Source organism: Bos indicus, chromosome 14 (assembly GCF_029378745.1).
Source record: "Bos indicus isolate NIAB-ARS_2022 breed Sahiwal x Tharparkar chromosome 14, NIAB-ARS_B.indTharparkar_mat_pri_1.0, whole genome shotgun sequence".
In the NCBI taxonomy this organism is placed as follows: Eukaryota; Metazoa; Chordata; class Mammalia; order Artiodactyla; family Bovidae; genus Bos; species Bos indicus.
The window spans coordinates 60,562,441-60,581,322 of NC_091773.1; the positions used below are offsets into that span (position 1 = coordinate 60,562,441).

The following is an 18,882-nucleotide window of genomic DNA, read 5'->3' on the forward strand; positions in this document are numbered from 1 at the left end:
GCCATAGAGCAAAGTGATTCTGTGATATATGCACATTCTTTTTAAAATATTCTTTCCCACTATGGTTCAGCATAGAATACCGAATATACTTCTCTTTGCATACAGTGCATGTGTGCTAAGTCTCTTCAGTCCTGTCCAACTCTGCGATCCTTTGGACTGCAGCCCGCCAGCCTCCTCTGTCCATGGGATTCTCCAGGCGAGAATACTGGAGTGGGTTGCCACGTTCTCCTCCAGGGGATCTTCCTGACTCAGAGATCAAACCCGCGTCTCTACGTCTAAGCTGCAATGGCAGGAGGGTTCTTTAGCACTTGGCCGCCTGGGACGCCTGTGCTGTGCAGCAGGACCTTGCTTATCCATTCTATATAGAAGAGCTTACATCCGTCACCCCCATCTCCCACTCCTCCCCTCCCCAACGCCCTCTCCCTTGGCAACCACAAATCTCTTCTATCTGTCCTTGAGTCTGCTTCTGTTTTATAGATAGGTTCATTTGAGTCATATTTTAGCTTCTACGTAAGAGTGATATCATATTGTATTTGTCTTTCTCTTTCTGACTTACTTCACACAGTATGATAATCTCTAATTGCATCCACGTTACTGCAGATGGCATTATTTTGCTCTTTTTTATGGCTGAGTATTATTCCATTGTGCTGATATATAGGCACCACATCTTCTTTATCCATTCCTCTGTGGATGGACATTTAGGTTGCTTCCATGTCCTGGCAACTGTAAGCAGTGCTGCTATGAACATAAGGGTGCATATGTCTTGAATTATAGTCTTGTCTGTGTATATGCCCGGGAGTGGGATTGCCAGATCGTGTGGTAATTCTATTTTTAGTTTTCTGAGGAACCTCCATGCTATTTTCCATAGCAGCAGCATCAACTTTCATTTCCAGCAACAGCGCAGGAGGGTTACCTTTTCTCCACACCCTCTCCAGCATTTGTTATCTGTAGACTTTTTAATGATGACTATTCTGAACTGTGTGAGGTGGTACCTTATTGTAGTTCTGATTTGCATTTCTCTAATCAACAATATTGAGCATCTTTTCATGTGTCTACTGGCCATCTGTATTTCTTCTTTGGAGAAATGTCTATTCGGGTCTTCTGCCCATTTTTTGACTGTGTTGTTTGGTTTTTTGTTGTTTGTGTTGTTGAGTTGTATGAACTGTTTGGAAACGAAGTCCTTGTCATTTACAAATATTTTTTCTCATTCTGTAGGCTTTTTGTTTTGGTTATCGTTTCCTTTGCCATGCAAAAGCTTGAAAATTTGATTAGGTCTCATTCGTTTATTCTTGTTTTTATTTCTATTGCCTTGGGAGACTGACCTAAGAAAACATTGGTACAATTTATGTCAGAGAATACTTTGCCTATGATCTCTTCTAAGAATTTTATGGTATCATGTCTTATGTTTGGGCCATTTAGAGTTTATTGTGTGTATGAGTGTATTCTAACTTTAGCAGATGATTTTTTGCCTTAGTTAATGTGGGGCAGATCCCTTCTCTAGGAGAAATAAGTGTCAAATGAGTAAAAAAAATCACATATCATATCAATGTATTAATATATATATTTGTTTAGAAAATACAGTAAAGCATAAAATCATTAGAATATTTATAAAATCCAAAACTACAAATTTATCTTCACCACAGGTCTTTTTTGGTCAAAAAGTTATGCTAATTAAATCAACACTTATCAGAGTTTGGGCTCTAGAGCTGGTCCTATGTGCTATTAATAGCTATTACAATTAAAATTGTACCAAAGTTTAATAATTTGAGAAAATTTGGGGTGAAACAAAATTATATGATATTCCTTTATTATAGGGTTTCTCAAAGATCTATTATTAAAGGGTTTCTTTTAATTCTTAAAAATTATGCCAACATGCTTTATGGATCTTCAAGGTTGGAAGGCAGCTGATACGGATTTATTAACATCATTTATCTCTTTTATGAAACAACTAAGGGATTAGTGGTTTGAGGAACACACTTTGGGAAATGCTGACTCAGACAGAATTCTAATGTAGGCTCCTTCTGCTAGAGAAATTTCACCATTGACGACCTGTATTTAAAGAACTGCAATGTAAAACTTCCTGGAATGATGGTTCTCAGCGCTGGCTGACCGTTAGAATCATCTGGGAACTTTAAACATGCGGAAGCCAAGACCCCATCCTAGGCAAGATAAGTCAGGGTTTCTGAGGGTAAGTTTCCCATCGAGAAGATAGAAATAATACTACCAACCTCACAGGATTATCATGAAACATAAATGAGATCATATGTGTAAAATGCCCACTCCAGTGCCCAAAACGAAAGTTGTCTTTGAAAAAAAAAAAAAAAAAGTTTCTTTCTAGGGATAATGTAGAATTTCAATTTAAAAATGTAGAAGATACTATGAAAATAGAAAATCACTATTTGGCTGGCACTGTTTTGCCTCCTTGAATGCAAAAACTAAAGGGTAAATGTATGATGAGAAACAGGATGTTTGCCTAGTCTCAAAGGATTTCCTCACGACATACTTATTCATTACAAAGGGAAAAGAGCGACTTCAACAGTGGAAGAATCTGCGGACCCCATCTTCATTAAGCAAAGAAAGGTTGCCTCACTAGTAAGGAGACATGTCAACATGACCTACCCCGATCTCGTGCATTGAGACGAGCATGTCAGCACTTCTGCAGTACCGTTGCCAAAAAATACGTCTCCAGGGTTTCCTTACTAGGAAACATCGGACAAACCCAAATCAAAGGACGTTTCACAAAATAACTGGCAGCACTCTTCGGAAGTGTCAAGGTCATGAAATAAAAAGAAAGACACACTAAGGAACTGTCCCTGATCAGACGAGAGTGAGGAGCTATGACAAACACCTACAATGTGTGAGGCTGGATTGGATCAAGGACCAGTCCTTGGGACATTAGTGGGATGTTAGTGGGACAATTGGTGAAAACCAATGAGTTTTGTAGAGTCTGCATTTTCCAAACGCTATTACCTGGTTACGACAATTGTGCTGCAGTTATATAAGATGGTAACTTTCGGAGATGAGGGGTGATAGGTAGGTGGAACGTGGTACTATTTTGCAACTTTTTTGTAAGGCTGAAAAATTTTCAAAATGAAAAGTTTTAATACATTTGATGTGTATTTCTTTCCTACTTGGACACTATATAGAAAACAGAATCAGTATTTTTTTTTCTTAGGTATTATAGAGGAAATATGTCTCTGTGCTCTACAGTGTATGTTGAGTATCGTGAAAAAGAGGCCCAAGGTGAACATTGTAACCAGTCTTTCATATGATGTTAATAAATGTGTTCTCTAAATAAATGTGGCTAGCGGATTTGGCAAAGAGGAAAAACCAAAGAGATCCAGGAAAGTAGAGGGTAGGAGAGAGGAGATGGTGGGAAGAAATTGGGAGCTGCTGGAACGGGTTTTGGAAACAGTTCTTGAGTAAGGCTGCAGGAGGCAGACAGACAGTTGCGAGAATAGGAAATAACCATGAAGGATATTAAGGAGGGCAGAGAAGGGACAGAAGCACTGAAAGATATTTTCCTGGCATCATACATGTATTTCTCCTTGATATTCGCTTGTGAGTCTATAGTAGAGATTTTTATTTTTTCTAAATTTTTCCTTTGAATATTAATCTGTGCTGAGACTCATCCTTGAAGGGCCTGGGTTATAGTCCTGTTACACTGACACACAGCCCAGACAGCGTGCCTGGTCTGTGAGACAGACAGCTTAACCGTTTACCTGGGAGCCCTTTATGGAAAAAGTAGCTTGACCCTGCAAACTTAAGCCGCTGAAGGATCCTGCTGGGCAGTTCTCTCTTGCTGGGGATGAGGAAGGGCTGCCATCTGTAGACTTGAGAAGGACTGCTGGCACAGGGTGGATGAAGAGCTGTGTGGGGTCTCTTCTGGGTTGTCTTCACTGGCAATGTCCATTTGTTTCTTCCCAATCATTTTCAAGACTGGAAGCCAGAAATGAATCTGAAAAGACACAAAGTTGGATGAATGAGCATTAGAATTATTTCAGCTGCCACTGACATAAACTTTTCAAAAGACTTTGAAAATGGCCAGAAAAACTTATCCTTAAGGATTGCCTTGGTCTTTCATTGTCTATGAAATATTTTCCGATTCTGTAAGTTGTAGATGGCTGATGGCAACAATGCAAATTATTCTTGTCCATAGGCATGCAAATGAATTTCACCCAGTAGGATACAACTCATCCTCCCATCCACCCTGTTGGAACAAGCCAGTTTTGCATCTATTAAGCAAATTAATTTTGGTCTTCTCAGTGGTTTGTATATATGTGTGTGATTTAAATTGTTCTTTGAATTGGTTGGAATTTCTTATTGTTCCCTTTTTAATTAATAAGCTGAATAAAGTCTTTGACAAGTGTTCATTTTATATGTGTGTGAAAGTCATTATGTCATCATACATATGTATAAATATACATATATCATATAAATATCATCATATATTTTTTAAAAACTTCAATGTTTATTTATGCGGCTGTACCAGGTCTTAATTGCAGCAGGTAAGATCTAGGTCCCTAACCAGGAATCAAACTTGGGTCCCCTGCATTGGAAGCTTGGAGTCTTAGCCACTGGACTACAAGAACAGTCCCTATGTCTTTTAATGCTGGACAATGAGCAAATTCTTTGGAGTTTACCAAGCTGTAGCAGATACTTCCCTTCTGTTCTTTGCTTACTCTGGTAAAATAACTCTGGGCATTGTCCTTTAGCAGCCATTAGAGGAGGCATTCCCAGTAGCTTCTCTTCAATAAGACTGAAAAACTCACTTGGAATCAGCGTTTTGAAGAATTATTCTTGCAGAATCTTCTGGAATGACCAGCATTATTGTATAATCTTCTGGACCTAGCCATGTGTGTCTGTTCCCCATCTTCACCCCCTCACCCCCAGGGTCTCCCCACCTGTTGCTGGGGATATAAGCCTTAACGTAAACCTGAAAGAGTGCTTTGAAATTCCATTTGCCCTTGAAGCTCAAAATTTCCCTAGTTACAGGTCACACCCCCATTTCAGCTTTACCTTTGTAAAGTACAGGCTCAGTTTCCCTTTTACTTCTCCCACTGGCCGCTTTGATCTTTTCTTCAGTATCTTTGCGTGGAGGTATTGCATGCGCTCCCTCTGCACGCTCGGGTAGAAGGATGCTGACACCAGGATTTTAAGTTGCATCAGGACGGAGGACAACAGTCCTAGCGTCACTAGGATCACGAGAATGATGCTGAGAGGAATCCAGGTCTTAGATAGAAGGAGCTTCGGTTTAGGGATGCAGGTCGGTTCAAACAGAGATATATTAAAGGAAGAAGCATGGATGATATCTTGAGTCCCTTGTTCCTAAAATGAAAGAATAAAAACATTAAGATCCATGCCATTTTCATACCCTGCCCTAGTCTTTTCTCTGTACTGCTCTGCAGCAGGTAGCATTTATCTTAAAACAGGCAGGGAGCTTTGGTGGAAGGAGCTATTCCAACTCCTTTTATGTGCAACGATTGGAGTAAAGAAGGGAGGAGTTTTCGTTGTAGCTACTGCAGTGTTTTGCAAAGTGGATTTGGGGAAATATCGATTTCTTTGAGAGAAGGATATCAGGTAAGTTTGTTTGCTCTGTCTCGTCTTTAGAGAGAAATGATGCCCACGAGACTGTTGAAGGCTCCAAGAAGAAAGCAGAGAAATTTGTTCACTTCAGCAAATCCTTCTCCTAATGATGTTTGAAAGGATTTTAAAATAATGTGTTATTTTCGTTTTGGCTGCACTGGGCTTTTATTGCTGCGCATGGTTTTCTCTAGTTGTGGCAAATCGGGGCTACTCTCTAGTTGCGATGCCTGGGCTTCTCATCGCAGTGGCTTCGCTTGTTGCAGAGAACAGGCTTTAGGCACTGAGGTTTCAGTAGTTGTGGCACACCCATGGGCTTAATTGCTCTGCAGCATGTGGGATCTTCCAGACCAGGGATCAAACTCATGTCCCCTGCACTGGCAGGCAGATTCTTAACCACTGGACCACCAGGGAAAAGAAAAAAGTGAAAGTCACTCAGTCATGTATGACTCTTTGTGTTCCTTGGACTATGTAGCCTGCCAGGCTCCTTTGTCCATGGAATTCTCCAGGCCAGAATACTGGAGTGGGTAGCCGTTCCCTTCTCCAGGGGATCTTAGCAAACCAGGGATCAAACCCGGGTCTCCTGCACTGCAGGCAGATTCTTCACCATCTGAGCCACCAAGGAAGCCCAGACCACCAGGCAAGTCCTCTTCTAATAATTTCGACCGCATAACCCACGTATGGAACACCTGTTTCTATACTTCAGAGGATGTGGGATTCATGAAAAAATGGTTTTAGCTCAACTGGAAGAGATTTTTTTGTAGCAGAGCCCATCAAGACCCAGTCATAGACTCTGCATCTTGACAAATACCCCGTCAGCAGACCACAAGGTCATAACGATGTGGAGGCATTGAATTATGTTCTCAGTCACCCTTCTAGAGCTTGAAGTGGCAGGGATGGGGTGGAATTATTCTTGATGCAAGGATACTAAAAAGAGTATATTTACTGAAAGTAGTTCTAAAATCCTATTTATAGAGGTCTCAAAATAGGACAATTTCTCATCTCTCTTGGATGCTAGGAGGGGTACATTCCTTCCTGCTTGAAGGCAACAGAATAAACCAGCTGCCCTCATCAAACTGACCCAGAGGGCAGATGACATTGGGCCACCCAGACAAGCCACAGGCAGGAGATGTGTGTGCTGATTCAGCTCTTACTTTTCCCTGACCTGAGAAAGTCACATCATCTCTCAGTGGATCTGTTTTCCAATTTGGTAAAACAGGAATTAATGGACCAGATCCTGCCCACGAATAAACTACTCCCAGTGTAAATTAAGCACCTTGGGGATGGAGCATTAACCTTATAGACTGGAATACTTAGTAAGTTATTATCACCCCAGCGCCCCAGAGCCCTGGGACCCAAAAGCCGGCAATGACTTCTGAAAAGAACCCAACCACACCCAGAGAACACTGTGCACCTTGGATTCACCCCAATACCAGTGAAAAATCTGGAAACCCCAATCCTGGGACTTTAACACAAATGTCAAGTCCAATCTGCAATTTCCCCAGCACTGTAGCTAGGCGGGAGAAAGCCTTCTTGTTGCCTCTCCTTTTCTCTTTTTTAAAAAAGACAGTTTGCCTGAGATTAAGTAGAGAGTTTTCGGTCCCCAGAGCAAAGGCATGCACTCTTTTTAATACCGTTGAAGAAACAAACACATCGATTGAGTCAGTGATGAGAAATCCTGCAATAAAAAAACAGCGGGTGTCCGGTCTGGAAAGAAGTTATTTAGTTTAGGAATCTAACCGAGGATTTTGCAGTTGGGAATCAGGATTGAGTCAACACTTTTGTAAGGGCTTAATAGACGGTAGTGTGGAAGACAAACTCTCAAAATACAGAGCAATGTATTAAATGGTATTCCAATGTTTTAAAATGCGTTTGCCTCTCCCAAGTAAACAATTTGCCAGAATGGCATCTAGTCACAAACAAAAAGATTCGCTCAGGTAGCAGACAGTCCTAAAAAGTTAATGCAGAATGGTGTTGGGCACACAGTAGGCGCTCAATAAGTAGCGACCTAGTAGCTACTTTTTTCTTACAGTGCCCAGCCATCCAGCCAGGTCTAGTCACATCATCTGCCATCTTTCTTCTTTAAATAAATCATATGAAAGTGGGAGGAACCTTGAGCCAGTGTTTCTCCTCTTGCTTGCTGCTGCTGCTGCTAAGTCGCTTCAGTCGTGTCCGACTCTGTGCGACCCCATAGATGGCAGCCCGCCAGGCTCCCCATCCCTGGGATTCTCCAGGCAAGAACACTGGAGTGGCTTGCCATTTCCTTCTCCAATGCGTGAAAGTGAAAAGTGAAAGTGAAGTCTCTCAGTCCTGTCCAATTCTTCACGACCCCATGGACTGCAGCCTACCAGGCTCCTTCGTCCATGCGATTTTCCAGGCAAGAGTACTGGAGTGGGTTGCCATTGCCCTCTCCTCTTGCTTGACTGCTTTGCAAATCTGCCCCACCTGAGGGACCAGAAATCTCCAAGGACATCCAGGAATAAGAGAGGCACTGCCAGTCACGTGGAAGCCAGCCGCTGGAGGCACGGTCTCCCAGGCTCCACAGCAGAGTCTGAGAGGAGCCGGAACAGCAGTCTCATACTCACATCTGTCCCAGCGCCCACTGCCCTGTTGTCCTTGTGAGTGTCTGAGTCGGCCTCCCCCTGCCAGATCATGAGGTGCTTGACGGTAGCCCTCACGCTTGAGACATCTTTGCATCCCCAGGACCCCCGCAACAACACCCAAAAATGTATTTGTCAGGACATTGTCACTGGGAAGTTTCTGGGCCTTTTTCAAAAGGCATAGATCACTTCTGTCTCCCACCGTCTCCCCACCCAACCCCCGTCTAAAACAGTGAGAATTCACAAACCAGGCATGGGTTTTGGCTGAGAGAGAAACAGATGAGAGAGGAGCAAAAAGAGAAAGAAAGAGAGGAGCTGGTTAAAAAAGGGACTACGAAGGGGATGGGGTGTGGGGAGGGAGGGAGGGGTTCTTTTACCAGCTGCCCCCCAGGATCCAGCCAGCCTGAAAAATCTTATTTGGCTTCCATCTGAGATGCTGCTTCCATTATCCACTCTGCTCCAGATATCTTGAGCAATAGGGGGTTCTTGTAATTAACTGAAGTCTTCAGGGGAAGGGAATGCTCAGAGTAATCAACTCTGAGAAGCAGCCCAGGAGTGGGAGAGACAGGGGCCAGACAGCACCTGCTGACCAGGAGAAAATGGAGGGAGAGTGCGGACACTGCAGGAGGAAGTGGGGTTTCAGAGGAGGGTTTCCAGGTCCCCTTCTGCCCTTCCCCTCTGAGATTTCCCCCGGCAGAGGCACAACCTCCTGTAGCTCCATAAAGAGGAAAGAGTCGGACACATGGAAACAGTGGACGGTATTTTCACCAGCCCAGGCTAGTACACACCACCCAGCGTGCATGACTTTCCTACACACGCACATGTGCAAACACATACAGCCATACACATTGTGTGTGCACATGCACACAGACACATACACGAGACACACAAGTGCACATCCCACCTAGCTCAGCTCCACACTGACTGGGTTTAAAAACAAGTAAGACAAGTATCTGACAGCATGCAGATCCTCTGAAATGTCCAGAATGGGCTCAGTCATGTCTGACTCTTTGTGACCCCGTGGACTGTAGCCCTCCATGCTCCTCTGTCCATGGCAAATATTCCAACCAAGCATACTGGAGTGGGTTGCCATTTCCTACCTTAGGGAATCTTCCCAACCCAGGGATCTAACCCAAGTCTCTTGCATCTCTTGCATTGGTAGGTGGATTCTTTACCACTGTACCTGGAAAGTGGCAAGGGAAGCCCCCTGAAATGTCCACGTAATCATAAACTGCCACAGGGAAAAAATGGAAAAGAGGAAAGGTGGGATGAACAAAAACCATGGTCTTTTTCATTGGGACACAGCTGCCCCAGGAAACTAACGCAGTGATCAAAGACGTTCAGAACGTTATCATATAACACTGGGGTTTCAACTCAGTTTAACCAACTCATTTGGGGCTCTTCCTACATTCCAGGCTCCATGCCAGGCCCTGAGGATCCAGAAAGGAAATAAAACACTGCCCTTCCTTGGGATGTTCACGATCTTTTGCAAAGAGACAGCGAACAGCGAGGATACCAGGTGAGATGGGCCTGTGAGCACCCACCTGTCTGTGCAGTTTCAAGCGCACCTCGAGCCCTGGCAGGCTTTGGAAATGTTTGCTCATGGAGAAAATGAGCGAGTACAGCAGATAATCTATGGCTGCAAACAGCAGCCAGATATAGAGGTGGGTAAGAACCGGGAGGAAAAACAGGCCCAGGTTCCTCCTGTCTTTAGGAGTCAGCCAGAAAGACGGGATGACGACATACTTCTTCCTTTCCTGCTTATTCAGCGGGAGGACACAGGGCCTCTGTTCACGCCTCTCCCTTTCGTCCAGCTGAACAAAGTGCCTGGTGAGGTAGATGTTCTCAAACTTCCAGCCACAAGGGTCCAAGAATCGCTTCATGAAGAGGCCAGTGCCAAGCAGCACCAGCAGCAGCCCCGTGAGGGCAAGGAGCTGCCGCCCCAGGGAGCACAGCACCTCCGTCGCCATCACCATCTGGTACAAGACACCCAGGGCTTTGTCCGTGGTGTCGTTTAGCTGAGCCTCCAGGGCTTGGCTGGGACTGAAAAGAGAGACCTCCAGGGTCTGGTTCCAGGACACAAGATCATCAAATAGACTCAGGTGAGTGACAAGGCCGTACACCCACCGAATTGCTTCGATATATTTTTTCAAAAGTGGGAAATGGATGGCAAAGCTCTTTGCCCTCAGGTTGCAAGTCATACTGTCCAGGAGCCCTTTAAAGTTGTGAAAGATATTTTCCACGTGTCCGAAGATGACCACCCCTGTGCCCGCAGCGATCAAAGCGTTCCTGCCTTCACGGAGGCCGCACGAGAGGAAGAACAGCAGAATGAAACACCGTGCATGCTTGGAGCAGCACAGCAGAACGCACGTGGCCATCCAGGAGGTAATGAAGACGGTGAGTGAGGACAGGAACCAGTAGAAGGCCCCAGAGAGGAGGCCCACGGAAATGAAAGAGACAAAACAGCAGACACCCGCGTGCTGGGCAAAGGCCATCCATCCAGGGCTTCTTGGAGACACATACGTCCCCCAGAGGCTTAAGAAGATGTTGCCGCCTGAGGTCCAGACACCCATGCTCCCTGTGTCCCTGGAAATGAAAAAGAAACCAGGGTCAGATGCTGCTTTTAAGTGTCCTCTTTCACTTTGCAAAGGGCACGGTGATAGACTGATTGCAAAAAGAATGGCCATAATTCTTTACCCTTCTCAGTCTCCACACTGTTTTCAAACTTAAATTGGGTCCACTCGCCTGAACGTAGTAAAGCTAACCTACTGGCACCAGATTGTGGGGAAGGGAAGTACAGACTTTATCCCAAGGTCCCCAGGGTGGGGCCAAGCAGGAGAATGGGCAGCTTGAGTTCAAAAGACCCAAATTTGATATAAATGAGCTTATTTATGAACCAGAAATAGACTCACAGACACAGAAGACAAACATGGTTACCAAATAGGATCATGTGGTGAGGGGCGAAGGAGAGAGAAATTAATAGTTTATGATTAACATACACACACTTCATGTGTAAAAATAGATAAAAAATACAGACCTAATGTATAGCACAATTAACTGTATTCCATGTCTTTGTAATACCCTAGGGAAAAGATTCGGAAACTATATATATATATATATGTGCGTTTTCAGTTGTGTCTGACTCTTTGTGACCCCAAGGACCCATCCTACCCGGCTCCTCTGTCCATAGGATTTCCCAGGCAAGAATACTGGAGTGGGTTGCCATTAAATTATGTATATACATACATATATGTATATAACTTAACTTGTATATATATAACTTAATCACTTTGCTATATACCTGAAACTAACACAACATTATAAATTAACTGTCAGTCAGTCAATTGGAGAAGACTCTTGAGAGTCTCTTGGACTGCAAGGAGATCCAACCAGTCCATCCTAAAGGAGATCAGTCCAGAATATTCACTGGAAGGACTGATGCTGAAGCTGAAACTCCAGTACTTTGGCCACCTGATTCAAAGAGCTGACTCATTTGAAAAGACCCTGATGATGGGAAAGACTGAAGGCAGGAGGAGAAGGGGATGACAGAGGATGAGATGGTTGGATGGCATCACTGACTCAATGGACATGAGTTTGGGTAAGTTGGTGATGGACAGGGAGGCCTGGCGTGCTACAGTCCATGGGGTCACAAAGAATCAGACATGACTGAGTGACTGAACTGTTAGTCACTCAGTCGTGTCCAATGCTTTGCTGAACCTCAATAAAAAACGTGGTTTTAAAAAAAAGGCCACAACTCCCCAGTGGCTTTTGGGGAAAAGCTGTTAAAGGCAAGATGGGGGAGAGGCTTGCAGGTGCTTGATCAGCTCATGTAGCTCTTAATTGCTTGGTGGTGAGTGTGACATTCTGGGAATGAGCATCATCAACCTGGTTCCAACAACCATCAGGTGGTTCCTGAGGTCCACCTGATGTGGTCAGCCTGCAGTTAACTTCTTTCACCTGATGGAGGTTTTGATGTCTACAAAACAACTCAAGGATATGGTGCTGAATATTATCTATAGCCTGTGAGGAGGAACTAAAGAGCCCTGACTTTGTTTTATGGCTAAACTCATTATTTTGTTTTTCTTGACTGTTTTCCTTCGTTTCTGTAGTTTCTCACTTTTCTGATTAAATTTTCTCTTTGGACTTGGAGAAGGTCTACGAGGGTGATGCTCTTCTACAGAGTTGGGGCACATGGGGCTGGTTCCTGGGAAGGCCCTGCAGAGTACTGCTCAGTTTCAACGCCTCCTTGCAAGGTGACTTTACTGCGTCTCCCATCAAGAGGTGAGAGAAATAGAATCCAGTGGTGGTGTTTATTTCTCTAGCCCTTGAGTTCTGGATGGCCTTGTGACAGCACTGGCCAGCAGAATGTGGCAGAAGTGACAGTGTGTCTCTTCTGAGTTTATGATTCCCTGCCGCTTCTCTTGGAACCCTGCTACGAACTTGTTGTTAACAAGTCCAAGTGTATTAGCCTCTATTACTGTTAAAGCAAATTTCCACAGCTAGTGGCTTATGAAAGTGTGAAAGTGTCAGTCGCTCAGTCATGTCTGATCCTTTGTGACTCCATGGACTATATATCCTTTGTGACTCCAGGCTCCTCTGTCCATGGAATTCTCCAGGCAAGAATACTGGAGTGGATGGGTTGCCATTCCCTTTTCCAAGGGATCTTCCCAATCCAAGGATTGAACCTGGGTCTCCTGCATTGCAGGCATATTCTTCACTGTCTGAGCCACCAGGGAAGCCCTTGTTAACAAGTCCAGGTGTTCAGTTCAGTTCAGTTCAGTTCAGTCGATCAGTCGTGTCCGACTTTGCCTCTATTACTGCTATAGCAAATTTCCACAGACTTAATGGTTTATAGCAACACATATTTATTCTCATAACAGTTCTAAATTTCAGAATTCTAAAACTGGTCCAGAAGGCTGGAGTTTCCAGGGGAAAATTCATTCCATTGCCTTTTCCAATGTATAATGCTGCCTATATTCCTTGGCTCTTGGACTCTCCTCCATCTCAGAGAGAGCAATGATTCTTCCTCTTTTCTCTCCGACCTCTGCTTCCATCCTTATGTCTTCTCTCAGGACTCTGATCCTCTTGCCTTCCTCTTGTAAGGACCCCTGTCACTATACTGGGGCCACCCAGATAATCCAGGATAATCCCTCCATCTCAAGATCGTTAACTCAAGTACACATGTAGAATCTCTTTTGCCACGAAAAGATAACATAGCCACAGGTTCTAGGTATTAGGACATGGACATCTTTGGTTGGGGCTCGGGGTAGGGGGTCATTCTGCCTGTTATACAGGTTGGACTGCTGAATGACAAGAGGCACATGACCAGTCTGTTCCATCAACTCAGCCGATAGCCAGTGCCTGATATGTGAAGCAGGGTATCACATATCACATACCCACATCACACATCACATAGCCAGTCCTCAGCCCCCAGCTGATCGCAGATACTTGAACAATAATAGGAAATGCTGGTTTACTCTCAGGCCCCAAATTCTGCAGTGCTTTGTTAGGCAGTGGCTGTTCACTGCTAAGAGCAGTGGGACTGTGCCGTGGGTCTTATTAATTGAAACCAACCTTAGGTTGATGGACAGGCTGAAGTTTCCACAAACTGAAGTAAGATCACTTTCAGATAATCATCTATTTTCTTGTGCTCTAATTTTACAAAAAAGAGCGAACTGAAGGCATCCAAATTCAAACGTGGCATTGGACTGAGATCGATGTAGTCATCTCTGTGACACTGTGCCTTCCCTCCCTAGCTCTCACCCTCCAAGTTCAGCTCTCTCCTGAGAATCTTATAAGGAAAATGAGAATAATTTGTCACTGAGTTAATCATCTTTTCTTTTTTCCCAGATCTGGCATAATAAAATGAAGATGCTAAGGGGTTGCTACTGCCCTGACAGTCATGCAGATTTAGGTCCATGAGGCACTCAGACAGCCTTGGGTTCACTTGGAACAGTATAAAATAAATTTGAGCTCTCTTGATTGACATGAAAATATCTAATGAGCATTATACCGTATGTATGGAATTTTAATGAAGACATTGATCAATTATTAAATCCTCTCAAATAAATCCCTTTTCACATCAACTCTTGTGGGGCTGGATTTATGGAGTAGCTTAATATCATTCCAGCCAGTGAATTACACTCGCCATGTGAGAAAAGTGTCTGTGCATTGGCTGGAGGGCATGACCTGAAATGAAGAAATGACTTTCTTTCTGGGTTCAGGCAGAATGTGGTTAATGTAGGGCAGAAATGAGATGGGGAAATAGGCAGGTTAGGAACAAACCTGTGGAAATTGCTCCAGCAATAATATAGAGGCCTTGCAGCTCTTGGCAAGTAATCTGAACAGGAAAGTTCTGCGCAGAGAAGAGAAACAGGGAGACATTGTGTCGAAGAAGGGGCAGTACCATGTGGGACTGGCCTTCAGGAAGATTCAAGATCCTCCCCACGAGGGTGTTCTAACTCCATCTGAAGGAAAGCGGATGGGAGTAAATGATCATTAGAAGGGTAACCAGCAAAAGAACAGTTCTTTTTCCCCTAAGCTTGCTTCCTTTCAGAACTGGAGGTTGGTTTGGAGGCTGGCAGTGAAAAGTGGCACCCCACTCCACTACTCTTGCCTGGAAAATCCCATGGACGGAGGAGTCTGGTAGGCTGCAGTCCATGAGTTCGCCAAGAGTCGGACACGACTGAGCGACTTCACTTTCACTTTTCACTTTCATGCATTGCAGAAGGAAATGGCGACCCACTCCAGTGTTCTTGCCTGGAGAATCCCAGAGACGGGGAAGTCTGGTGGGCAGCTGTCTATGGGGTCACACAGAGTCAGACACGACTGAAGCGACTTAGCAGCAGCAACAGCAACAATGAACTTTCCCATTCAGATTACATGCCAAGAGCTGTAAGCCCTCTATATTATTGCTGGAGAAATTTCCACAGGCTTGTTCCTAACTTGCCTATTTCCCCATCTCATTTCTGCCCTACATTAACCCCATTCTGCCTGAACCCAGAAAGAGAGTAATTTTCTCATTTCAGGTTGCTCAGTTCATGCCAGTTTGGAGGCTGGAGGACTGATGCTGAAGCTGAAACTCCAATACTTTGGCCACCTGATGTGAAGAACCAACTCATTTGAAAGACCCTGATGCTGGGAAAGATTGAAGGTGGGAGGAGAAGGGGACAACAGAAGATGAGATGGTTGGATCGCATCACCGACTCAATGGACATGAGTTTGAGTAAACTCTGGGAGCTGGTGATGGACAGGGAGGCCTGGCGTGCTGCAGTCCATGGGGTCTCAAAGAGTTGGACATGACTGAGTGACTGAACTGAACTGAGTGATCCCATGCTTCCCTGGTGGCTCAGATGGTAAAGAATCAATCTGCAATGCAGGAGACCTGGGTTTGATCCCTGGGTTGGGAAGATGACCTGGAGAAGGGAATGACAACCCACTCCAATATTCTTGCCTGGAGAATCCCATGGACTTCAGAAGAGCCTGGCAGGCGGCAGTCCATGGGATCACAAAGAGTCAGACATGACTGAACGACTAACACACACACTTTGAGTGCTCCCATGCACCGACTCCATACCCACGCCTCTCTGACCCTCAGAAATCTTGTAGGGCCCCTGTGCTCCTGAACCGTCCCCAGCCTTGCCAGTGTGAGTCAGCCCTGCTTCACTGCTGGGCAGGAGGACTTGATCAGCCAGCAGTAAGCAGGTGGGCAGTTCACACAACGCCCAGCCCCAGTGCCATTGGGAGGTGCCGCCCCTCCTCCTAGGCCTGGCCCCAGTGCCTTCTTTTTTTACGGCTTTGGATTTGACCTCAAACCATTATGTGAGTAATTGGTGCACTAATGGGTATTAATTGTCTTTTGTGCCCTAGGGGCACTTTACAAATAGCCTCTCTGCATCCTCTCTGAAGCTTCTGGGGACAGATGTTCTTTGCATTTCACATAATGGACGCTGAGGCCCAGAGTGCTTCCTGAAATGTGTCAGTGACCACACAGAGCAGGTGGCACAGCGGGATTCAGGCCAGATCTCCCTGTCCCCCTGAACCATGCCCGGATTCTAAGGCTCTGGGCTCTGTTGTGTGACAGGGTGCTCAGTTCACTCCATCTGCTGGAAACTCATCACACTTCCTGTCAGTGATTCTTTAAGACATTGTTTGTATATCACAAACCCATTTCTAACTGCTAATTTTTTTTTTTTTTGCATCAAAATAGTTGACCCTTTCGGCTTTCCTGGTGGCAGAGACAATAAAGAATCTGCCTGCAATGCAGGTGACCTGGGTTCCATCCCGGGGTTGGGAAGATCTGCTGGAGGAGGGTATAGCAACCTACTCAGTGTTCTTGCCTGGAGAATCCCCATGGACAGAGGAGCCTGGTGGGCTGCAGCCCATGGGGTGGCAAAGAGTCGGACACGACTGAGTGACTAAGCACAGCACAGCACAGTTGTCCCTGTAAGCATGTTTCCCAAATCAGCAGATTTTTCTCTACAGCAAATCACAAATCCCAGCTGTTTTATGTTTTCTAATATCCTTTACGAGGTACCCTGTTGCTTGCTTCCTAAAAAATTAATAATGCCTATTTTACATTTGTTTTCCCCTTCTCTTGCCTTTATCCTTGTACAGTTTGTTCTTAATAAAGAGATTTCTCTGCAAGTGAGAAACAGATTTATGGATCCATTAAAATTTTAACATTTGCCAATAAAATCTAATAACAATTATATAAGATATATGCCTGCAATTTTGTCTTGTAAGAGGCACATGTTTTCTTAACAAGCAACAGATCTAATATTATTCCCATTTGTTTTGGGGTTGAAAACAGCCCGTCACCAAAAGACACCAAAACTTTCTGCAGCAAGAGACCATATGCCTTCCCTCCTATTTATATTAATATCTCAAGCCACAGGGGAGAGCTTTGGACCACGAGCCCAGGACTGGTCTTCCACTCCGCCCTTCCCATCACTGTTGAATGTGGCCTTGATTTCTTCACCAATCTCTCTTCCTCATTTTCCCTACTTGAATAGAAGACATGCCTGAGCTCCTTCCTGGTGAGGTTTGAGAGGAGCTTTCACAAGCAGGTTAAGATGCCCTGGAGATAAGGTACCCAGTAAATGCAATCCGTTTCTTCTTGTTTCTTTGCTGCCACAGAAAATTGAACCTCTGTTCTCTGAAGCTCTTTAGGCAAGGCTTGAACACCTTGGATGGGAGGCTCAGAGGCAGGAGCTGGACTGCCCCGCCTTCCCAGGACTGACATTTGACACGGTGCCTTTATTAATAGACGTCTGTTCATTTCTATCCTCTGGTCCTGCAGAGGTACAGTCATTCTGTTCATCTTTCTTCCAATGGCCCCAATCCTTTCTTTTTAGAAAAAAAAAAAAAAAAACAGGGAATCAGGATTTGGACAAGCCGGTTGCTTATTTTTTCTCAAAGACTTTTTCAGGCAGATACCAGATTTTTCAACTTTATTTTTAGAGCTGGAAGAAATCTTATAGGTCAGAGTTTCTTAAACTTGAGTATGTTATTGCTGGGGGAGTCGTGTCAAAACGCAGATTTTGATCCCAAATGTCTAGAATGGCACCTGAGCCCACATTCCTAACAAGTCTCGGGTGGTGCTGATGCTGCTGATCTGAGGACTGGACATTGGGTCGCGGTCTCTAGAATTCAGCACTGTCTGACAGCACCTTGAGTGACGATGAAATATTCCGTACCTGAGCTGTCTGACGTGGTCAGCACTGGCCCTACGTGACGACTGAGCACTTGACCTAGAACTAGTGCAACTGAGAAGTTGCATTCCTAACTTTAGTTTTAATTCATTTAAATTTAAATAGTCTCATGTGGCTGGTGTCTGTGTACTGAACAACACAGCTCTAGATGACTAACACCTGGCCAGCTGGTTTCCACAGATGAGCAAATGAAAATCCAGAGAGGCTGCTGGACTTGCCAAGGCCATTCCAATTCTGGAGGCAGAGGTGGGAGGCAGACCCCAGTTTCCTGCCACAGGGTGACACATTTCCCATTCCATCAACATCTCATTTCTGACTCTTCATGAAGCCCATTTTAAAATCCCTACCAGAGTTCCTAAGCAACAGAGTATCACATTTCCCACATACCAAATTTGCCTTCAGCTGTTACTAAATAAATAATTAGAAAAGAGGAACAAGCAAAATAGTAATAATAATAGATAATATTAATAGTGATCAGGTTGTTACCGACAGTCTGGCCACTGTTATGGCATCTGAATTACATTATTCCCAATCTTCACAGCAGCTATGTATGATTATATTGATACGGTTTGGATGACACAACTCAGGCTCAGAGAGGCTGAATAACTTGCCCAAAGTCACACAGTGAACAAGCAGAAGAAACAGAATTCTATCTCATGTTTAAGTGGTACTGAGGATTCAGGATAGGCAAGCTTCTCAGATTCTCTTTCACATGATCCTCAAAGAGTAGTTTCTAAGTTGAATTGAACTTAAACCCCAAATCCCCAAAACCCCAATCACTCAAGTATCATGAAATGCATATTCAACAACGCGGGTGTACGCTCTCCTTGCCTTGTCATCTACATTGGGTGTCCTCCGCCCTCCTCTGCCAGCACAAACTAGCTGAATGCTCCAGAGCCGACAACGGATTTCCAGCCAGGAGTCAGGCCCATCCTGGTCTGAGGTCCAGGCTCCCAGGCACTTGTTCTCCCAGGGTCAGGGGATGA

At 44.7% G+C, this 18,882-nt stretch overlaps 1 protein-coding gene across 1 annotated transcript; it reads right to left on the reverse strand.

The window, feature by feature from the left end:
- Positions 1-427: 427 nt before the first annotated feature.
- Positions 428-10,766, reverse strand: DCSTAMP (dendrocyte expressed seven transmembrane protein). The gene is made up of 3 exons (XM_019974113.2): positions 9,728-10,766; positions 5,020-5,328; positions 428-3,958 (listed from the first exon to the last, which is right to left on the reverse strand). The coding sequence occupies exons 1-3, from the start codon at positions 10,754-10,756 to the stop codon at positions 3,764-3,766; spliced, it is 1,533 nt and encodes a 510-aa protein (XP_019829672.2). The 5' UTR covers positions 10,757-10,766; the 3' UTR covers positions 428-3,763.
- Positions 10,767-18,882: the final 8,116 nt, after the last annotated feature.